Here is a 23,432-nt window from a genome sequence, read left to right as displayed (position 1 = left end):
CGGGCGCGCCAAGGCACCCGGGGCCGGGCCAGCGCCCCCTGCATCCCCACGCGGGCAGCGGCCCCGCCGGAGGAGAAACCCGGGTCGCCGCCGCAACCACCGCCGCCTCCTCAGTCTCCTGGTTTCCGTCGCCGCCCCCTCCGTCGCCTCTCGGGGAAAGGGGGGACGCAGGGGGCTTCGCGGGGCCCCGGCGGATGCGCCCCTCGCCACCTCTTGGGCTGCGCCGCCTCGCGGGGATGAAGTACGGGCCGTGAAGATGGAGGTGACCTGCCTTCTACTTCTGGCGTTGATCCCCCTCCACTGCCGGGGACAAGGAGTCTACGGTAAGAGCCCGCGTCCCGCTCTACGTTGGCTTAGCTCCGCGCGGAAACTTTGCAAGAGGCGCAAAGTGCGCGCTGCCGGGGTTTGGGGGGACCCCGGCTCGGACTCTGGAGTGGATGCCCGGGTCCCCGCCCTTTTCAGGGCGCGAGGAGATCGAGCTAGCTGTTTCGGAGCACGGAGACGGGTCGTAAGGTCTGGCGTGAAGTCGGGGATGCCAGGGGGAGGTACCCACTTCCTCAAACCTTGGTAGGGGCAGGAGTGACTCGAAACCCTTGAGAGCACCCAGTCGGTTCGGGAGATCTCGACTGACCCCAAACCCGGGCCTGGGGCAGGGACTTGCACGGAAACCTAGTCCTACCCTGGCTCGGCCTCCGGAGTAGAAGCCGAGCGATGCACGATCCAGAGTTGCGCGCGGCTTGCGGGTGAGCTGGCTGCCGGCACCGCGGTCGGGCGGCGGGCTCGCTTTCCCCGCTCTCGCTGCCGTTTCGCTTCTTTTACTCGCTTCTTGACTGCCAGAGCGGATGCCAGCATCCCCTGGATTGGGCGCCTAAAACCCCGGCATCCGTTTTCGGATCTAGCCTGAGCCAGTTCTTCCGTTCCCGGTTCCCAGCTAGAAAACCCCAGCCCCCCCTTCCTTCTCACTGAGCGCATACACGGACACATTCAGCCGCCGTCCCCAGGAAACGCAAACACGGCACGCACCCATCGGGCTACGTGTTCAAACTCTGCCTCCTGCCACGCAGCTTTGCTTCTGCGTCCCTACGCCTCGCTCTCCGGCGCTAAGGGGACTCTGGCTGATTACCCCTTCTCCTGTCTCTCCTGACGGTGCTCCCGGGGAAAAGTCCTGACAGCAGGCACCTCTGCCCAGGATCACCCAGGGCTCACCACTCGCAGGGACCCTCCCTCTGAGATCTAACAGGCTTCAATGCCCCGACCTTACAGGACAACAAGTCAGCATTGGGGCCTAGTGGCCCTTACTCTTTGCCTTCTGACTACAGGGTGGTCTGCGTAGGTCACTTTTTAATAATGTGTAGCTGGGGTGGGGAGGGTTCCCTGTCCCTCTATCTCGGGTCCAGGGCCTAATTGTTCTTATTTAGATAAGGGGAGAGTTTGACCTGTTCTCTTGGTGTGAAATCCGAAGCATTGTCCCCTCAGCTGCCAGCCTGGGGTACAGATGCTAAATGCTTTCTTCTGGGGGTGGCTGGCCTTGCCTCCTGGTACCTCGCAAGAGGCAGGGGTGTCCTGAGGAGTGTCTAGGAGGTGACATGCTCCTGGTTCTACACAGCTAGCTGGCTTGGGCTGAATTCCCTGGGGAGGCTGGCCCAGGCATCTGGCCAAACTCTGCTCTTAATTAGTTTGTGTGTCTCTTACTGCCTGGCCCTTTACATAGGCCAGAAGAGGAAAGAAGGAGGAAGAATATAGCGGGGACAGAGAGGCTGGGTTGTGGGGAGGAGGCCGCTGAGCGGGCCCCAGAGGCTTCCCCAGGGCAGGGGAGACACCAGAGGTCTGGAGGGGGGAGGTCCTTTTTCTTCTTTCTCCCCAAGGTTTCCTTGTAGCTTCACTGTGTCCTTAAGAGGTGGCCTAAGGATGGATGTCACTGAGGTCTTTACATCCTCACCACCCCTCAGGGGCTCTGAGAGTGACAGAGAACCCTCACTATTCCCTGCTGTCCTCTACTCTGCCCCTCTCCCCAAGTGCCCTTGGGCAGATCTGGAGAACCTATCTCCTGGTCATCTGTCTCCTTTGTCCCCTCTCGAGTTTCCAGGCTTCTCGAGGGCTGCACAGGGCCCATATTGGGGAGGCCCCTCTGAGCCTTGCCTGGAAACCCCAGCAATGAGGGCAGGGTTGGTGGGGGGATATGGGCAGCTGTGGCTGTGGACCCTGAATTCAGAGTACAAGGGGGCCAGGATTTAGCCGTTGGCTTCTCTCTCCCATTTTCTGTATTTTCTCCTCCCTCATGTGCCTGGGTCTCACTTTTCGTTGCTTTCCACTTAGAGCAAATCAAGGTGAGCTGGGTGTACTGGCGTCAACCCCGGGGCCCTTGGGCGACAGTCTTTGCATCTTCCCTTTGAGGCGTTGGCTCCAGGGCAGGCTGGGGCCTCAGGGAAATTGCAGAGTGGAGCGTCTTTATTGAGGTAGATGGGGAAGAGGTTAAGATCTAGTATGAGAAGGATGGCAAGGCGTTGCTGAGTTCTCTGTGATGCTAGAAGCTTTGGCCAGAGACAGCAGAAGGGGGAACTATGAGTAGGACTGTAGTCCTTCTGCCCATCCCCCCACCACGGTTTCCCTCTCTGCCTAAAGCAGATGAAGCAGCTTGAGAAAGAGTAGAGTGTAGGGGTGAGGGATGACCACTTGTGTCCATCATTGTATCCTGACATCCAACATGGTGCTGGGCACACAGCAGGAGCTCGGCAAATGTTTGCTGCAGGAATGAAGGGCTATGGTTGGGGGTGGGGGGGGGGAGGTTGAGCAAATGTTTTTTGAAATTCTTTCTCTCCAAGAAGTCTGTCGAAGGTGTTTTCCAGCAGGGTACAGGGGCACACTCTGAGGGTCTCTGCTTTAGGGAGAGTCAGAGTTCTAGGCTGGTAGTCGTAGGGGGACCTCAGGGAGGAGGAGAGAGAAGAGGCTGAAAACCCAGTGCTGCCTTGGCAGTGAGGAGGGAGACAGGTTTTAGTCAAGGCACAAAAGAAAACTGCATCCTGGGGAGGGACACCGGCCCCTTCCCCTCTGCCCCAGGCCTGCGTGGCTGAGGGAGGGGCAGATTAACATGGAAGTTGAACTGACAGGGTGGAAGAGCAGGAGGGCAAAGCCGGCAGGATTTAGCCTGGGCTGCAGGTCTCTGTTGAGGCTGGTAGGAGGAAAGGGTCCAGAGCCCGATAGTGTCCGAGGGTCCTGTTGCCAAGCTCTGAGGTCTGCTGTCTGCAGTAGGGCTGGGGAGGTGTTCTCAGTCTGGCCAGGTGGCTTCCCTCCTTCTTTGGGGCACAGATGCTACCGCAGCCCAGTGCTGGACCAGATGGTCCATTTGGAGCGGATCCCCTCTTCCCTCCCTGCCTCCCAATCTCCTGGCCCTGTTTGTTGTACTCTGTGGTGGATCCTGCAATCTGTTTTCTGGCTGGCCAGGGGGGTGGACTGGCCCCAGAGGCCTCCTTCTGGGGCAAAGGCAGTAGCCAGGTGTCGGAGGAAGGGTATCCTGTGTGTGGATAGCATCAGAAAACAACCACTCCTGGCTTCCGCTCCTCTCCATAGCTGCCAGCCTCCCAGCCAGGCCAGGTCAGTGGGATTACACTCCCTTACACAAACACAGCAAACCTCTGGATTATTTAATATGCAGAAGGAGGAATTGACATTATCCTTAAGGCAGGTTGTTTGCAACTTACTGGTGGGAGTCAAAATATTTCACCAAAGGTGTCATCAGAAACTACTATCCTATGCTAATTTTTGTGGGAACATGAAGACAGATGTTGAATAATTTGACAAGAGCAACATAGCTTACAGAATTGTCACCAAGTCAAGTTTTTTTCCCTTCTCTGAGGGGCGCAGAGAAGGAATTTCAGGAAGTGTGTCTCTCAGTGCCATCTTCCAGGTGTTGATCCTGGCTGTGGGCACTCTTGGGATTTTTCACTAGAGTTTCTACCACAGGTCTTGAGACTGGCTGTCCAGATCGTAGTCTCCCCCTGGAGAAAGCATGGCATCATAAACCGGTCCCCTGGGGCTTATAGAAGCCTAGGGGGTTTTCTAAATGTCCTCAAGAAGCTTCCAGTCTCTGTTTCTTCTTCCTTCCCAGTTATAGAAAACTGCATGAGAGAGAGACGGAGCCTTGTGCCGGCCAGTCAGACTGGCTTCTCTGCCTTGCCAGCATGGTCTCGCCACTCCCCTCCACCTTTCCCTACTGAAGTTGATGTTGGCCCCTGGGCCAGCCTGAGAGGGCTCCCCGGGGCCCAGCAGTGAGGCTGGAGAGCCCCACTTCCGGTCAAATCTGCATGATGTGCCATCCTACACTGTAGGCAGGGAATGTGTGTTTCATGGCGGGGGGGGGGGGGGGGGGGGGGCAGTTAGAGAGGATTTTATTAGCCAGGAAAGCACCCTTGAGGGAGTGTGCTAGGGACATGCCAAGGGCCCACTTGTAATTGGCCAGGCTTGGCTGTGAGTTGCTGGGGCCGGGTGGCAAAGCCTCATTTAGAGCCTGGTATTAGCTCTGCTTTGCTAGAACAGGGAGGAACAGGCGGGGGGTTGGGGGGTGGGGGAAGTGCTCCGTAGGGAGAATGGAAGGAGCTAATCACAGCCGCCAAGGCCTGGCAAATGAATGATGCAGGAAATCAATACCTGGGGGTGGGAGTGGAAACCCAGGCAGTGGTAGCGGCCCAGCTTCTCCAGCTGCCCAGGAGAAATGGGTGGGCCTGGGAGTGGTGAGACAGCCTGAAGTGTGAAAGACCCCTCTCTGCCACCTCCCTCCCTCCTTCCCTTCTCATGACTTCTCCGTCTTTCTCCCTTGCATCCCCACTCCTGCCTTCCATCTCTGTGTCAGGGTAGGAGATGCCTCACCCTGCAAGGGCAAGGGGCCTGGGAGATAGGACCTCGGGCCTCTCAGTCCTGGTGGAACATTGTCCTGCCCTCTACCTGCCTCTGGACACCTGAGCCTGACCAGGCCCCAGGTGCTGGGAGTGTGTGTAGCTGCCTGGGAACTCTACCCAGGGCTGCTGGCACTGCCACTCCAGATGTGGCCAGCAGGGGGAGGGCTTGGCCACCACATTGCCTTTCTTGGGCTTCCTGGGCCTCAAGCCTCCTGGTGGGTTGAAGAGTTATTCTAGTTCCTCAGCCTGGGGTCTATGGGGGGTTCCCTAGCTTCCTTCTGAAGCTGCAGGCCCCCTCCACCTCCCACATACCCGCCCCAGTGTCCCAGGGCATTTGCCTGTGTCCAAAGCCACACTTGCTGCGCCCCACACCACAGGAGAGCTCTGCAGTAGAGCTCAGCTGGGTGGGATCTCGAGCAGGTGAGGGGGTGTGCAGAGCGGGGGACTGTCCCCCTCACAGAGCCGCCTCTTCGTCAACCTGGTGTGTGGCCCCAGTCCTTCATCTCCCTCCCTTTCTCAGAAGACTCTGCTTTGCAGGCACACATCTGCCCAAGGTAGGAACTAGGTGTTTTAAGGGCCCCTGCTGCATCTGAATGCCGACACCAGAGGCCAGAGCAGCGTTAACAAGGAAGAATCTTTTTAAAACAATGGGATTGCTCCTTCCCTGCCCCTCCTCCCCCCACCCTGAGTTAATGAGTAACACATGCTCTTTGCAAAAACAATCAATATAAAAAATTGTAAGGAAGAAAGTAAACCTCGCTTGACATCCCACCCTGCATTTGGTGATGCTTCTTTCAGGTATCCCTGTATGCGAAGAGGAATGACTCTTTTCAGGAGAATCATCCTTAATTACAACAATCCCTCTTAGGGAGTAAGTCCTGTGCCTTACTCAGTGCTTGTGTGCCTCTGGGTCCTGTCCGGTTCTCAGAGGTTAGCACAGCATGTCCTGTTGTCCCCATTCAAGAGAAGAGGAGACAGAAGTTCCAAGACTTTCAGTGACCTGCTCAAGGTTACTCAGCTGGTAAGAAGTGGCTATGAGACTCTATCCCCCGGGGCCTTCTGATTTGGGGATAGGAAAGATGGAGTTTCCTCCCTCAAGGAGAAGGGAGAGGAGTTGCCCACGAGCTGTTCCCAAGGATCTTGGTAAATGCCATGTGGCAAGGGCAGACAAAGGACTGAGGGGCGTCAAAGGGTTAGGAAGTTACTTCCATGGTCTTTTGAAAGGGGTGTTTGAACTGGCTTGATGAATAGAAGTAAGGACTGAGAAGGGCATCACAGATGGAGGGCTCATTGTGGCAAAGGCAGGTAGGATAGAGAACCTGGTCACTGCGGGGAGTAATGAGTGCCTCGTTGGGCTAGAATATAGGTTGAAAAGGAATGGGCAGTTAGAGTTGGCACAGCGAAGGAACAGGCATAACCACGGCTCGTGTTGACTGCCTGGGCTGAGATCACAAACGTGCAGTCACTACAACCCTTAGAGTGAGTTATCATCAGCCTGTTTTACCAAAAAAGTAAACTGAGGGCTCAGAAAGATGAAGTCGCTTGTCTAAGTGAATGCTGGAGCTGGGCTCAAATCCAGATCGGATTACGAGCTTGTGTTTGGGTGGAGGAGACTGGAATCCTGGGTCTGGGAGAAGCTGTCAGGAAGGTCCCGAGCAGAGAAATGGGTTGATGTTAGCCATGCATCAGGCTGCTGTGTAGCTGTGTGTTTTGAAGAGGATATAGACAGTTAGGAGGAGAAAGGTGCCGCAGTTGTCTGGGGAGTTCATAGGGAGGACCCCATCCAGGGTGGTGGCTGTGAAATGGACAGCAGTGCATGGGTACAAGAACTATAGGGAGTAAAGGCTCTGTATGAACATGAGATACCCGGCGAGGGAAATCAGCTCTCACTCCTGGTTTGCATTCACATTGAGGGGAGACAGACCATAAACAATAAACAAGTATATAATGCATCCTATGGTGATGGGTTGGATGAAAAACGGGAAAGGAGCTAAAGGGACAGGGAGCGGTAGACTGTGGTTCAAGTTCACATACGGTGGCTGGGAGGCTTCCTTGTATAGATGCCCCTGGAACAGAGATCTGAAGATGCTGAGGGAGGAAGCCCGGTGGATATCTGCAGGAAGTATATTCCAGGCAGGAGATGAGCCAGTGCAAAGGCCCTAAGTGGGAGTGTGCCTGGCCTGTTTAGCACCAATAAGCAGTCCAGTATGGCCGGAGCAAAGTGAGCCATGGGGAGGGGAGGGGGGCTAGAGAGTTAGTGGGGCCAGGTTGTTTGCAGTCTTGAAGGCTAAGTAAGGCTTGTATTCTGAGAGACGTGGGGAGCCATGGGAGGATTCTGAGCGGAAGAGAGACATGAATTGACACCTTTTTACGAGACCAGTGCTCTAACCCCTGAGCTACGGAGCCGAATTGACACCTTTTTAATAGAATCCCTCTAGCTGCTGTGTGGAGAATAGACTGGGAGCGGGGAGGGTTGGGCGTGGGGGAAGGGATCCAGTTAGAGATTGTTGGCAAACGTGAGAAATGAGACTGTACAATCATTAATCTCCAAAAGTGCTTCAGGAAGAACACAGGCAAGAGCTGGGCTGAAAATGGCTCTGAAGTTTGGCACACAAGGGTAGAGCCAAAGCCACAGAAGTCAGTCCGGTTTAGGGCAATGGAATGACATCGTTAAGAGCCTGGAATTTTGGGTAAGAAACCAGGTCCGAACCCCGGCTCTGCCCTACACCAGCCATGAGGGCCTGAAAGGTTCCATCAGCTTTCTCAGGCATGGCTTTTCTGCCTGTCGGATGGAGACAGTTGAACTCACCACGTGGGTTTGTGACAAGTGTGCGTGAAACAGTGCCTGGGAGCCCTGAGCACTGTGCCCGGCACTCAGCAAGGCCTCGACAAGTTGTTCTATTCTATTGACAGTGCCAGTGTGGTTCTGAACTCTGTGGGATTCTGGTGTGGGATGTGTGGGAGCCATGCTGGTGGCGTAAGTGGGGTTCATGCTCAGGAGAGAAAGCCTTCTGAAAGAGGCAGATTTGCACACGTGGATGTATGGGCACAGAACAATGTGGGTTGAAATCATGAGTGGACTAAAATTGCTGGGGAAGAAAGAGTAGAGCGAGGGGCACTGGGTGGAGACCAGCACCCTGGGGAGTGAGAGGAGACAGAGTAGGTGGCATCAGGAAGAAAGGAGGAGATCTAAGAGGGGACAGGGACCAGAAAGCCAGGAGAAGGGATGGGGTCTGGGGAAGGAAGGGCCATCTGAGGTGGAGGAGGAGACAGAGTGAGGGGCGCCTAGGGGCTAGGAGGTTGGCAGAGAGGCAGCCGGGCTCCTCAAGATCCTCTGGGGATTTTGTAAAACCTCAGATGCTGATTCAGGGCTTCTGGGGCTAGGTGCAGATTCTGCATGTCTAACAAAACTCCTGGTTGTGATGCCCATGCCCCTTGGTCCAGTCGCTCTTTGGAGAATAAGGGCATACAGGAAGCAGCAGACGTGGACTGGAGCGCCAAGTAGGTAGCTTACTGCCCATGAGGGGCTGTGGCCCAGGAGCCTCACTTCAGAGCCTCAGTTTCCCTCTCTGGAAGGCTGGTTTAGGCATGCCCGCCTCTTAGGATTCCAGAGAAGCCCGACAGTGATAACGCATTGCAAGCTCTGGGGCGAACTCTGGGGACTCTGTTTCACGAGAGCAGAGGGGGTGGCAGGCAGATGGTAGGGAGCCCCGGGTGTGGGTGGCGTGTTGCAAGCAGGAGGTGCGGGCTGCGCTTTTGAGAGACGTGGTGGCCAGGGAGGGCCTCCCAGCAGCTCCTGCTACCCTTGCCTGGCCTTCCGCCTGTGGGAAGCTGGAGCTGCAGGGGTGGGCGATCTGGGTCAGTGGGTGGTGACCGGGTCAGGCATGGCGGAGCCGCTTGGCCAGCTCTGGAAGTTCCACCTCGGGCTCTTCTGGGTTCCTTTCCAGTCCCAGAAACTCAGCTGAAATAGACTTTGATGATTTGGGGGCATGGAAGTGGTTCTCAACCCCAGGGGCATGTCAGAACCCCCTGGAGAGCATTTCCAGGGACAGATGCAGGGCTCCACCCCAGACCTCCTGAATCAGAAACTCTGCAGGTGGCATCAAGGCAGCTGTGGTTGTGAGAGCTCTCCATTTGATTCTTGGGCACAGCTGGTGTAGACAGTGTATCTGAAGGAGTCAGGCCTACACAGATGTCTTCTTCCCCTGGGCTTTCTGAGGGCATTTCTGAGTTTTCTAGGTCACCGCCCAAGCTTCATTTCAGCCAAGCTCATCTGGACCCTGGGAGTTAAAAAACCAAAACCAAAACACAAAAACCCTATGCTTACTATTCTGTAAATTATGAGCAGGGAGGCTTTCTAGTTTAATAGTTCTAACTGGTAAGTCTGGGTCATGATCTTTGGGAGACTGGCCCCTCCCCCTGCTTCTGACCCAGGATTTCTGGTCCCAAACCTAGAGAGCCTGAAAGAAACCGCCCCAGAAATGCTGTTTTCATTGATTTTCAGTTGGTAAATTCTGTTACCATTTTGAAACATTGCCTTTTTTGTTTATTCTTTTCTCTTTTTGGTTTAGAGAAAAATGAAAATTTCAGAGCTGGACCACATCACAGCAATTCAGTGTAAACCAAGCAAATATTTAAAGAGTATCTATCTGCCAAGTGTCTGGAAGGGTGGTGGGTACCGTGGCTGCAGGGGTGAAGAGCGTCCCCCGCACTTTGGGGGGACCTCACAGTGGAGCAGGAGAATGCAGTCTTTTGCTAAAGCCCTCATTTTCTGGATGGAGAAGCTTCAGTGACTTGCCCAAGGCTGTATGGTTGGCAGGTGGTAGAGTAAGGACTTGAACTCAAGCCTGCTCAATGCCAAGTCTAGTGTCTGCCTGTTTCCCCACATGTGAGGTTCCTGAAAGAAGTATCTGGTTATTTTTTATTCCCCAGCCTGTGTTGTGGAGGATGGGTTGGCTGAGGACCCTCAGTTCTTATCAGGTAGACATCACATTCTGTTGCTAGAAATAAAGACTTGATACAGAGCCTCCAACAAATTAAAGCTGGTTTTCTTAAGTCGAGAGGTAGACTATTTATGACTGCTGTGGCGACTCCCTGGTCAATGGAGATCCATTCTCCTCTGTCTTACTGCTCTGCTCTTTACAATGGTGCTTCTCAAACTCTGCCACATATTAGAATTACCAGGTGGGTGCTTAAAAATCCTGATGCCTGTTGGCCATCTGGATGTCCTCTTTGGAGAGGTGTCTGTTCAGATCTTCTGCCCATTTCTTCACTGGATTATTCATTTTTTGGGTATGTAGTTTAGTAAGTTCCTTATAGATTTTGGATACTAGCCCTTTACCTGATATGCCATTTGCTACTATCTTTTCCCATTCTGTCGGTTGCCTATTAGTTTTTTTTTTATTGTTTCATTTGCAGTGCAGAAGCTTTTTATCTTGATGAGGTCCCAATAGTTCATTTTCATTCTTGATTCCCTTGCCTTTGGGGATGTGTTGAGGAGGAGATTGCTGCGATTGAGGTCAAGGAGGCTGTATCCTGCTTTACACTTTCTACAATAGCCAAATCATGGAAAAAGCCTAAATGTCCATCACCTGATGAATGGATAAAGAAGATGTGGTGTATATATACAATGGAGTACTACATGGCAATGAGAAAGAATGAAATATGTCCTTTTGTAGCAAAGTGGATGGGCTTCGAAGGTGTCATACTAAGTGAAATACGTCTGGTGGAGAAGGATAGATACCATATGTTTGCACTCATAGGTCTAACAGGAGAAACCTAACCGAGGACCATAGGGAGAGGAAGGGGGAAAGAGAGTTGGGGAGAGAGGGACACAAATCATGAGAGACTATTGAATACTGAAAACGAACTAAGGGCTGAAGGGGGAGGTAGAGGGGGGAAGGGGGTGATGGTCATGGAGGAGGGGCACTTGTGGGGAGAAGCACTGGGTGTTATATGGAAACCAATTTGACAATAAACTATTAAAAAAAATCCTGATGCCTAGGTCATACTTCATACCAGTTAAGTGAGAATGTCTGGGAATGAGAACACACACACACACACACACACACACACACACAGTGATCATAAAGAACTCTGGCCTTAGAGCGTTTTGCCTCAAAGTCACCAAAGGGCTGCTGGGGCTCAGCCATCATGACACAGAGAGAGACAGTGGGAGCAGGGGAGAATCAGAGAGAGAGGGAGATACAGAATCTGAAGCAGACTCCAGGCTCTGAGGTAGCTGTCAGCACAGAGCCCGACGCGGGGCTTGAACCCATGAACCGTGAGATCATGACCTGAGCTGAAGCCAGACGCTTAACCGACTGAGCCACCCAGGTGCCCCTGGAGCTGAGGGTTTTGAGCTGATCTTGAACATCTCTTTGGCCCTGAGACTTTCCCTATGTGATTCTTAAGAAGCTCTTAATGAATCCACCTTTTCCCATCTCTGAGAGGGACATCAGGAGGGTAGAGGTAGGGACTCTGGTGGCCCCCTATACCTGTGTTTGGTTCTGGCATTTCAGTAAAATGTGGGGGGGACCTTGGGAGAGATCACTTTAACTTCCAGTAAAGTACACAAGCCCACAAGTCAGGCTGGAAGTGGCAAGGCCTGGCTTTACTCTCCTTTCTGGAATAAGGCCACAGAGTAGACAGAGGGAAGGCCATGAGATGGGGCCACAAGGTGTGGCAAGGGGTGAGCTCATCTTCCAGGCAGTGGCCTTAAGTGACCCAGAAGTGGATCTTTGAGATTCAGTGCAAGAAGAAACTGAGACCAGTGAAGGTAACTGGCTTGTCAAGGTCACATAGCAGTTAGGCGTCAAAGCTGAAGTTAAAAGCCATGTCAAGGGACTCGATGTTGGATCTTTCTCATTCTTCAGTGTCACCTCATAGGTTCAGGAGAAGCCAGGACACCTCTACATGCAATTTATAAGCTCTTTTATGTCCACACCTTTATTATTTTCACCCATCCCCTGTGAATGCATTTCTCATTCCCAGGCCTCACTGCATCTGGACTGTAGGATCTGGGGCTCACTCCGGGTCCAGGACTCCTGCTTAGATGTTAGAAGTCCTCAATGGAAATGTCAGGGAGGCCCCCCTTGTGGGTAGAGGAGGCAGTTGGCTTGGCAGTGTGAACTGGAGTTTGCTGCCAGTCCCCACCAGGCCCAACATCTCTGTCCTACTGCCGAAGTCTTACCTTAGTAAGAGTTATTGACAAGTTAGCCAGCAGAAACATGGCCATTGTTACCAGAAGGTTGCTCTGGGAATACCTGGCAGCCCTCAGGCCTTTTGCCAGTGGCCCAGGTTGGTTGATCAGATGAGTTGGATCTTGAAGTGTTGGTATTCATGCAAGGAAGCTTCCAAGGAAGTCATGGGTGGAGGTAGGGAAGCATGGTAGGTTATTTGATGTTGGTGGATGTGATTGCTAAGCAGTATGAGGGTTCTGGGTTGTGACCATGTGAGAGATTTAATAGTGGACACCATGATGATCAGGATTGGCTTGGGTTCCCAGTCTTCATTTGGGTTTCCCAGAAGCAGATGCTAAGACAAGGAGCCAAGGGAGGTAGTTTATTTGGCAGGTGAGCTTGGAAAACACTGGTAGGGAAATGAAGATGTAAATCTCTGGGAGGAGAGGCCAAGACAAGGTGCATCGTCATCAAGTCAGTCACCATCATGTCCCATTGGGGACCTCTGGGACACTATGTAAAACACTCCCACCATGGTGAAGGTTCTGGGGCATATATACACCGACTCTGTGCTGGTTGAAGGCTGTTCCTGGGGGTATTAATTTCCTGGTACTTCTAGCCCAGTACACATGCAACATAAGCTCTAGTGGCCAGAGATGGCCTCAGGCAGAGAGAAGCAGATTCTGGCCGGTGTGCAATGAGGTGGTTAGGGGAAAGGATGTGGGGGCGGGGTGGGGGGAGGCACTGACAGCTGTACAACATCCCGCCTAAGCCATCGGACTTGCTTTTTCAGATCCAGCCTGTTTTGCTGAGCTCTTTGTTCTTAGGTCTTGTCTTCTGGATGCATGTATAAGCCCTGACCCAGGGAGGAAAACTCTCCCCTGTGGCCATCAGACTGTGAGCTGCTCATTTACTTCCTAGGGTTTTGTGGCCAGAACCCCAGCACATTGATTTCCCCAAGACCTTCCTGATAGAGTCCAGGCTCTCACCGAAGGATTGAAGGGGGGCCTTATGCTTGGGGAGGGCAGGGTTGGGGGATCACTGAGGACAAACCCAAAGTCTATAGGTTTTTCAGGCATTGCCATGAGAGACCCGGTCTTTGGCTCCCCACTTACTGAATTCAAAACTAAGAAAGAGGTGGGGACAATCTCTGAGACTAGCTCTCCACAGGCAGAATTCTGTGCAGGTAAAGAAGAAGATTGCATTCTGTCCACTTCCTTCCCAGGAACCAAACCTCCTTCCATGGGCAGACTAGCCTGCACCCCTGAACATCCCTGGGCCTAATGGGTCCAGATCAGAGCACCTCCATTCTATTGTGAATTTGTGTGTCTCTTCACTACACACCTGAGATTAGTTAATCAGTCAAATATTTATCGAGCACCTCCTACGTGCCAGACACTGTTCTCAGTGCTGAGGGTTCAGCAGAGAGCAAAACAAAGAGATGGTCTAGAATCACAGGCTTGTAGAGTCAGAGCCGGGAGGTACCTTGGGGCAAACCCGATCATTTGTCGGAAGAGAAACCTAAGGCCAAGAAAGCGCAAGAGAAGCCTTCATGCCACACAGCAAATCGGGAGCCCAGCTTGGAATTGTGGAAGGTCAAAGATAATGGGCTAAGAAGCCACCTTTCACTAACTGCTTAGTTTTTAGGGCAGAAAACAGTAGCCAGAAGCAAAGAGTCACACCAAGCTAGTGGCATTGTTTTTGCCAGCCAGTGAACACACCGTCGTCTCCTATATCTCTTCCAAGCCAGACTTGGGCTCTGATTTACTGAAGGGAGTGTGCGTGCATGCGTGCGTGTGCCTGTGCATATGTGGCTTCACGTGGCCTAGGGCAGCCAGCAGGAGATATGAGTGGCTTTCTTGGGATCAAGCCATCTCACCTCCTTTTGGGGCATACAGTGAGCTCTCCCCTCCTGCCCTTTCCAGTTCTCCCATACAGCCATGGCCCCTGGTGCTGCCCACTGCCACAGTGGCCTCGGCAGTGCCGGGAGGGTTCAGTCCGGAGGGATGCCCTGATGTGCCTGAAGCATCAACGCCCCCGCCTGCCTCATGCTGGTTCTCGGGAGCTGAAGGAGCAGGGGCTGTGAGGCTGTCCAGGGCAGGAGTGGGCTGCATCCCTCCTCCTAGTCTCCTCCCCCTCATTCTGTTGGGGCTGGGGCAGGTGTAAGGAGTGGCTCTAGAGAGCCAGGCTGAGAGGCAAAAGGAGGTGATTGAGTGGGGAGCTAGTTCTGTGTGCTGGTGATCAGTGTGTGTGTGTGTGTGTAGGACCATTGGCATGAGATAAACTGCTCCCACTGGGTACCTTGATAGGAGCTAAAATATGCCCCCTCCATTCTCTCTACACTGTGCATGTGCATTTTCTGTGTACCTGCAAATACACTGGGGCATACATTTGCTGAAAGTGTGTGTATGCATGGCAATGTACACAAGAGCCTGTATGTATGTGCGAGGGATCAGGTGTGTACATGTGGGGAGACTGCTGGCCTCTTTTGGGGGCCTTCTCTGGGCCCACCTTTATCCCGCTGCCTCTCCAGACAGCCCTTGGCTCCCAGGCAGGGGGCAGGAGTGGGCGTCCCACACTCTGGACCATCAGCCCAGTGCTTATATCCAGCCTGGGTTATGGCTGCCCCGCCCCACCCCCTTCTAGGAGGCCTGAGTGGGGGCCAGGGGCAGGCCGAGGCTGGCCTGGAGCGCCTGGCTAATTTTCCCTGGCCTCCATCGATCCAGCAGCTTCTCCTGAGTCTATTAGAGTCGGCGAGTGAAAATATCCCCCATTGCGAGCCCTGACCTGAGACAGGGAGGAATCCATAGCAATTTGTTCAAACAGAGGAAAGCGTTTCCTTCTGATTTGTATTCCAATTTATTCTAGGCAGGAAGGGGGTCAGGGTGGGGGGATGAACCCTGACTCCCCAGAGCTGGGCCGGGGCCGTCCCCCTCAACCCCCCATGCCAGCCGGGGTGGCAGCTGGTGCTCCCCATGGTTCCTGGGGTGGGGGCTGAGGAGGGGAGGGTGGGCCCCAGCAGGGGGACGGGAAGAGAGGCCCGCCAGCCTTCCCAGCAGGCCCTGCTTGGCTGGAGAGCTCAGTTGTGGATTTGGTTTTCACAAAATACAAAGCCGCCTGCTCGGAGCCTCTCTCCCGGGCACCGGGGCCGGTGCCAGGCGTGCGCTCACCCGCTGCGCTCGTGCCAGGATGGGGGCTGGGCCGGGCCCATGGATGGTGGCCCCAGCTGGGCTGAGTGGCAGGAGGGTCTATTCTCCTGAAGCCCTCCCCAGACAGCCTTGCGCGAACAGAGCCGCTCAGGCTCTGAGGGGAGCTGACACTTTGGAAAGGGTGCAGTGCAGGGCCGGGAGCCCCTCGCCCGCAGGAGCCCTGAGTGCATCTTCCTGGTGCAGCGCTCAGGCTCCGTTCCTTGTCCGAGCAAACTGGGGCTCACTGCTCTTCCTACCCAGAAAGACTCTTTTGAGCACTTAGGATACTGACAGGTCTGACTGGCATTCATTAAGCACCTACTGTTTGCCGCGCACTGGGCTAGTGCTATCAGGTATCCAGTCCTTACAGGTACCAGGCGTCCTCATGTGCCTCAGTTTCCCCATCCTTCCACCTACATCTGTCACCCCCCTCACCCATCTCTGCTCAATCTTTCTCACTTCCTCCTGAGAATCACTTCTCCCTTCCACCTGAGGGTGGCCCTGGTGACAGTGTCTCAGGACCCTCGCCTCTGCAGCCCCCGTTTCCAGAGGGGCCCCATGAGCAGGCTAGCTCCTTTTCTTCCGGGTAGCTTTCCTTTGGCCCCACCTCACCCTCACCGCCAGGGCCCAGGCCTCTGCAGAGGTGACGCCATGGCAACGGGAGAGAAGGATTCTGGGAAGGGTCCGCCAAGTGGTCCTAAGGCTGCCCCACCTCCACTGCTTTCCTTCCTTCTTGTGTCAGGGCCTGCAGGGAGGGAGTAACCAGAGCTGGTCTTCACACCCAGGTGTCAGTGACTAGCAGCTCTGAGGTCAGCTGTTGCACATGATTTGCCAGGCTCCATGACACCACCCAGGTCTAATTTCAGAAGCCAGCAACTAAATATACCAAACTTGATGAATAATCATCTGTCTCTGGTGGGAGTATGTGGCCTGAAGGAGCAGAGGCTTCTGAAACAGATCTGGGTTCAGGTTCTGCCTCAGCCGCTCACTGGCTGTGCGGCCTCGGGCAGGTTGTGCTCTGTGCCTCACGCACAAGATGGCGATAGTAGCGCCTTCCTGAGGGGGCGGTGGTGAAGAGGGAGTGGGCAGCCATCGAAAGCCATATTTTAAATTAGTTTTGAGAAGGCGAGCACAAGCAGGGGAGGGAGACAGAAGGAGAGACAGGACCCCAAGCAGGCTGAGTGCCATCAGCGCCAAGCCCGATGTGGGGCTTGAACTCATGAACTGTGAGATCATGACCTGAGCCGAGATCAAGAGCCTGACGCTTAATCGACTGTGCCACCCAGCTGTCCCTGGAAAGCCATTCTTTGCTGGTGCCTGGCCCACAGGGAGTAGGTGGGGACATGGCAGGAATGGCGGCTGTTCAGAGGAGGCCCTGCTAAGTGAGTGACTCCAGTGCCTGGGCCTGGCTCAGGAAGCCAGCGTCACAGAGGCTGCCAGCAGGGAAGGGGCATGTGAGGCTCAGTGTACAGGAGATATCACAGGCTCTATCGGGAGATAGAGGGAGCAAGACCGAGACCCTGTCCCCGGAGGAAGGGTGGCAGAATTCCAACCCTCCTCCCATTTTCCTCTTGGGGACGTTTGTAGGAGGGGGAGATAGGTGTGCTTTGCACCCAGCCCTTTATTGCATGGCTACCTATTTCAGACTCATTTTCCTCCTAAGAGGCAGTCCCCCTCCCCCACCTCCTCAGCCCCTAGGAGCTTCCTAACAGCAATGACTTTTCTGTCTCTGGCTGTGATTGAACTCTGGTCCAATTGGCCTCCCCCATCCCCAAGTCTTTCACTTTTCTCCCCCGACCTACTGAGTTCCAAATCATTTACAAGTTGTTCAGAGGCTCAGCATTATAATCAGATCCTACGGTGCAAGCCACTTACGTGGTTTCTAAATTTTTAGCCAAAAAAAAGGAGTGAAACCCTTCAATGATGGAGAAAAAAACAATAATGAGACTACTTAACAGGGGGGCAGGTATTGCATTTCTTGATTTATAAATATACTCGATGCTAAAGAAAATATGTTCCCAAACTTTATGCTTCCTGGATTGACTCTTGGGGGAAAAAAAAGAAAAAAAGATTGTTCATCCTTTTCAGGGATTTCACATGCTTTCCCTCCCAGGGCTGTTTGCCTTTTGAAAGGGACACAGAAAGAGAATGAATGAGTGGCTGTTTAATATGCAGGTGTCGATGAGTGTTATGAAGAACACAGCAGGGAAAGTGGTAAAAGGGGGAGCAGGTGTGCTGTCTTAAATGGGGTGGTCAGGGAAGGCTTCTCTCTTGAAAGAGAGCTGAAGGAAGTGACAGAGAGTGAGTTCTGAAAATCTAGGGAAGAGCAATCTGGCAACAGGAGCTGTAAGTGCAAAGGCCCTGAGGTAGGAGTGGGCTTGGCCTGCTTTGAAGAGCAACAGAGAGAGCAGTGTGACCACAATGCGGGATGCAGTAGAACCTAAGGGAGCAGATGACAGGGGGCATGGTAGTCTGTTGAAAAGGCATTGGCTTTGACTCTATGTGAGATGGAAGCCAGGGTAGGGAGGAAGAGAGGAAGCAGAGGAAGGATGGGACCTTACATTAGTGGTGTAAGGGATCCCTTGGCTTCTTGTGGAATTTGCTGTGGTAACTGGGGCAGGAGATGGTGATGGCCAACCTAGGGCGGTATCGTAAGGGTCAGAGATGGCATCAGTTTTTTGTTTTGTTTTTTAAATTCATTTTTGAGAGAGACAGAGACAGTGTGAGTTGAGGGGAGAGAGAGAATCGCAAGCAGGCTCTGCACTGTCAGTGCAGAGACTGATGCAGGGCTTGAACTCACAAAACCATGAGATCATAACCTGAGCTGAAACCAAGAGCCAGACGCTTACCGGACTGAACCAGCCAGCTGCCCCTTCGAGTTGGGATCAGTTTTGAAGGTCAGGCTGAGGGGGCTTGCTGGTGGATGGGGTGTGGGGTGTAGGAGAAGGAGAGAAGTCGGGGAGGACTGATCGTGGGGGACAGTGTGTTTTCACTAATGGGTGTGGGGATGAGGTACAGCTCTTGGGCCTTGGAGTCCTGGGGGTACAGTAAGTGCTGTCCTCCTGGAGAGAGGCGTCATGTGAATCAGGCCCTTACAGCTCTGCTCTGAGCTTTAAACCTCAGAGCTAACCTTCCTGCCCTCTCTGAGCCACAGTAAAGGCCGCCCTGGGGGTGGGGTAGGGGTGGCATGGAGAGGAGGCTTGGAGAGATTTGAAGCAGTCAGGTCGTGGCACCAACAACTCCACCCACAGCTGGGTGGGGTGATGCCGGGAACCCCACAGTGGCCTGCGGGGGGGGGGGGGTAGGGTCTGCGGCCTGGTGGTGGCAGGCTCTGCAGAAACCCTGTCCTTCCCTCCCCTGCTCTCCCATCCTGGGGTCTAAGGCCCTGCTCTTAAGCCACGGGATTGATTTTGCTTTCACGGTTGTTATTGTTATTATTACCCACTTAAACAACTTCATAGGGGGAAAAAAAAGGAACCCAATGACCATCAAGCTTTAACCATTCATTTTAAGGTCCCTACCCATACCTGTCGATACATTTTTACATAGTGGTAAACAGTCGTCTCTTCTGCTTTGTCGGCCGACTTTATCTCCCACACACGTCTCCGAGTATTGACTAAGCCCTCGGACCTGTCACTTTAATGGCTACAGGGCACCCCCTGCATCGATGCTTTGGAGCCTGGTGACCATCTCTCTGTTACGGAGTGTTTGACCACGTGCCAATTTCCGCTTCTTCTAAATAGCTCTGCCGTGAATATCCTTATGTGAGTTACTTTTTTTCCTTTTAAATGATGTCCCTGGGACCTATTCCCCAAAGTGAGATTGCCTAACAGGTCATAGGATAGGAACACTTTTATGGTTCTCATCTCATACCGCCGGGTCGTACAACCGAAGGTTCGGGCCAGCATTGCACACAGCCCAGCCACAGTGGGTTTGATCCTCCTAATTTATTTCCACTGGCTTAATAGGTGCATTATGGCTTGTTTCTTAACTTCCAATTTGCACTTCCTGAAGCCATGTTTGGGTCTTTCAGTACCTAATAAGACCTGATCTGTGCAGAACTTTATGGTTTACGTGGAGCTCTCTGGTCTGTCATCTCACTTAACAAGGCATTGCGAGTGTAACGCTGTTGGCTTCCGTTTGCTGTGGCAGAATGGGAGTTTGGTCAAGTTAAGTTCCGTGGCCAAACCTCCAAGCAGTTCTCAAGGGCTTGATTTTAAAGATTCCCACCTACCTGCCACCTTCCCGTTCCTTCTGTGGGCCCAGAGTCCGAAGATACCCATTTCGGCCCCAATTCAGTGCCCTAGCCCTGGCGCTCTGTGCTTGCAGGTTGGATCTGAGCTCTGTGGGGCTTAGAGGAGGCCCCTGGATTTGGGGGTCAGGTGTGGCTTTGGGGAGTCTTCAGCAAAGCCATAACTCTTTCCATTCCCTGGCCTAGGACTGGCCCAAGTTCTGTGTTCCGGCTTGGGGGGCCTAGACCTGGCAGCGTGTCTCTGGTCCCACCCAGGATATGCCCCAGGCACAGTGTTGTACCAAATACAGGGGCACGGGAGCCTCAGGCTCCTTGGGACAGGGTCACTCAGGGGGCTGTTGGGCTCCACATTGGAAGCTGTAACTCCGAGACCCAGGGGACCTTCTTAGGGCAGACACACCCAAGTTGTGAGTGTGGTTTTATTTTGCTCCCTTCTAACTAGAATTCTTCAGTATCTACTAGGCAGCATGCTCTGTGCTTGGTGGATTCCATTCTTACCATAGTTAACACTCACAGTAGGGAGAATGCTTATGCCCATTTTATAGTTAGGAAACTGAGGCTCTAGACTAGAGGGTTAACGATTTGCCCCAGGCCACATAGCAATTACTGCAAGGGTCTGGACAAGAACCCCATGTGCAGGGATTTGTCTACTCCAGTAGGCTTGGATCCTTCCACGGGTTTGGATCAGTAGGTATGGGGGCTTGGTCATATCTAGTGTCTGGGCTCCTGCCAAGGTGGGGGCCAAGTGGGCTACAGTGATGGAGTCGGTCCCCAAACTTGGCAGATTTGGCAGGGCTGGGGAGCTGAGACCCAAGCAGGAAAATCTGCACAAGTGACCCCATGTCCCTGGGCCACACATCCCTGGGCCTGGCAGCACAAGTCCTGGGTTCTAGGAGCCATTCTCTGCCCTGATGTGGGCAGCCTCCCTCTCTCACCATCGTCCTGTGTGTTCTCTTGGAGAGATCTTTACTTCTCATGATTACCTCCTTTCGTCCACCTTGCCGTTCTCATCTCTTGAGATCAGGGCTCTTGGCATTCTCCCTGAAGTAGACCTCCTCATCCAGTTTTACATTTTCTTCTTGCAGGCCCTTCGAGCAGGTTCCTGAAGAGTCCCGGGCTACATTATCAAAAGGGACTAACATTTATTAAGAACCTACTAGATACTAGTTACTGTGTTATGGACCCAATGTATGTTATCTCATTTAATTCTTGCAACCCAGAAATTATTTCCCCTAGTGCCTGAGATGTATTTTCTCCATTTGCAGATCGAAGAAATTGAAGCTTCTGTTTCTTATAGTAATTAGATGAGAGAGTCCTGCCCCCGGCCCCTCATACCGTCCCATCCCGGCAGTCCCCCCAGGTTTAGATTTACAGCCTCAGATCAAGCATTGCCAGACTTAGGGCATGTGCCTTTCTCCTGCCTTCCCTGAGCATCCTGCCTTCACTGCTCAGAGCTGCCCTAGGTCCCCTCACTTTTGAGAGTTTTGATCCTGGTCTTTTGTGACTCAGGGAGAATGTCCCTTATAGCTGCTCTCAGGGACCTCCGAATCCCTTTTTAGAGGGCTTTCCCCATGGCCGGTCCCGACATACCAGAGTTCCCTAAGTGGTGTGGCCATCACACTTCTGTTGATGCACAGACAGTGAAGAGTCCAGGAGCATAACCTGGCCCTCTCACCACCTGTGTGCCTTCTCATGAGGCCAGGATGTGGGTGCAAGGGTGCTGAACATTTCCTGGGATGGGGGCACAGGTGGACTGGCCACCACTTCCAGCGGAGGACGTGTGTCAAGAGCGCCAGGCTCTGCCAACGGTCTGAGGCCCCACGGACGGTATCGGCTCCCGCAGTTGGAACCAGGTCCTGTAAGCAGGGTCAGGCGCTGCATCTGACCATGGAAGCGGATCATTTTCTGCTCAGCTGCGGCGAGAGGGCAGCAGCCTGTGCGCTGATCCTTCCTGCTATGGCTGCTCTCATATTCAGGGACAGCACCTTGTACTTGGAGGTCAGAGACATATGCGCTCCGGTTGGCCAGAGACGGTTGTGGTCAGAGAGGAGGCCGGCTGCATACGGGTTTGGTTCTGACGAGTGAGAAAAGAGCTTGCAGCGGGGCGCAGACTCTAATGTGGTCTGCCGCAGAGCCAAGACAGGCTCTTGCCTGAGGACGGCTCTGCCTGCCTCGGCTCTGTGTCCCAGCCCTGGGGCAGGACATTCCATGCCCCAGGAGCTCAGGAGATGCGGCAGAACAAAGCCACGGATCAGTGGCAAATAAACAGGCAACGTTGTGTCTTTGCAGGGCTGGGAGGCAAGGAACGGGACGGAGGGTGGGGAGGGACTCAGCTTGCCCTGAACGCTAATGACCCAGGAGAATGCCCAGAGTGTGAGGTGCTTCCCCTCAAGATGACCAGCATTAAGGTGAGGCCAGGAAGATGGTGCAGGATGGGAGAGACCGTTTCAGACTGGTTTTCTCAGCATAGAACTGGAGCCTCCCCTAGACGTGGAGTGCTCCTGAGAAGTCACCTGGTCCATTCTGGGTGAGGAACAGGACAGGTATTAGCCAGCTCCACAGACAGCCAGGGCTAAGGGGAGTGCAGGGCAAAGTCCTGCTGTGCAGAGCACAGAAGGGCTAATTTTCCCAAGAGGGGCATGTCTGATGGCCCATGGTTTGCTGAAGAGATACATAGCATTGTCCCTGGCGGAAGGATGTCCAGGCCGAGCTGGCCAGGTGCCAGCCCTGAGGGCCTCCTCCCGGACCCTGGCCGCCATTCTCCGAGCAGCTAATTAAAAGAGAAAAGCCTGTTAATATTTCAGCACTGTTAACTATGCTAAATTATTAAGTGTCCATTTGCATTACATGCATAAAAGGATCGATAAACATGTGCGTACCAGGAGCTGGGAGGGCGAGGGAAGGATAGTGTCTACGTTTGCTGCCCGCGACTGGCCCAGGTAGCAACTTGGAGACTGTCCTGCAGCCTGAGCCCTCCGTCCTCAGTCCTCAGCACTGGGGCAGGCACGTGGGGACTAAATCAGCAGGGCATCCGTGAGCAACTTAGCACAGCTTGCTGAGCCTCTGCGCTCATTCCTAGTACTCCCGGCACCAAGCTCAGCACCTCATGCCCATAAGGTGTTGATTGTCCAATGGAAGGCAGGACCCAAATATAGAGTCTGACTCCATATTGCCTGGCCCAGAGCACTCAGGGATGCTGCGGGAGGCTGTTAGGATGACGGCATTCACCTTGTCCACTGGTAACTGGGCAGATAGACTTCCAGGTGGGGAAGGCTGCAGCCTTCGTTTCTCTCCTCCCCACCTCCTCAGCAAGTGTCCGAGGCCTGCAGACACACACACTTCCCCTGAAAGAGTCGGGAGCAGGGAGAAGGACAACAGCCCCTATTTGACTATAATGAATCTTTTTTTTTTTTTTATGATTAACTTTTTTGAATGTGGGGTAGGGAAGAAACCCGAAGGAAAGCTGATGGAGCTTTAAATTAAGGTTTTCCAGGGGCACCTGGCTAGCTCAGTCAGAAGAGTGTGTAGCTCCAGATCTTGGAGTCATAAGTTTGAGCCCCACGTTGGGTGCTAGAGATTGCTTTAAAAAAACTAATTAACTAAGGTTTTCTTATTTATTTTTTTAAATGTTTTAATGTTTATTTATATCTGAAGGAGAGATGTACAGAGCACACATGGGGGAGGCGGAGAGAGAGAGGGAGACACAGAATCCAAAGCTATCAGCAACAGAGCCCAATGCAGGGCTTAAACTCACAAACCATGAGATCACGACCTGAGCTGAAATCGGGTGCCCAACCTACTGAGCCACCCAGGCGCCCTTTCCTATTCATTTTGCTATCTGCCTGCCTTATACGGCTCTACATCTTACTGTCGCATCCTTGTGCATTTGATGGCACCCCATGTACCCTGGCTAGTGCCA

At 53.4% G+C, this 23,432-nt stretch overlaps 1 protein-coding gene across 7 annotated transcripts in view; it reads left to right on the top strand.

The window, feature by feature from the left end:
• The first annotated feature begins 6 nt into the window (after positions 1 to 6).
• Positions 7 to 23,432, top strand: part of MDGA1 (MAM domain containing glycosylphosphatidylinositol anchor 1) — a 58,709-nt gene continuing 35,283 nt past the window's right edge. For all 7 annotated transcript variants that reach the window (XM_029945165.1, XM_029945164.1, XM_029945163.1 and 4 more), the window contains exon 1: positions 7 to 323. In XM_029945165.1, the coding sequence (XP_029801025.1) occupies positions 257 to 323 (67 nt within the window). In that variant the 5' untranslated portion in view covers positions 7 to 256. The remainder of the gene's footprint in view (positions 324 to 23,432) is intronic.

The sequence above is a fragment of the Suricata suricatta genome, chromosome 7 (genome assembly GCF_006229205.1).
Source record: "Suricata suricatta isolate VVHF042 chromosome 7, meerkat_22Aug2017_6uvM2_HiC, whole genome shotgun sequence".
In the NCBI taxonomy this organism is placed as follows: Eukaryota; Metazoa; Chordata; class Mammalia; order Carnivora; family Herpestidae; genus Suricata; species Suricata suricatta.
Note: the sequence above shows the minus strand (reverse complement) of the source record. Positions and strands in the feature narration are given on the sequence as shown.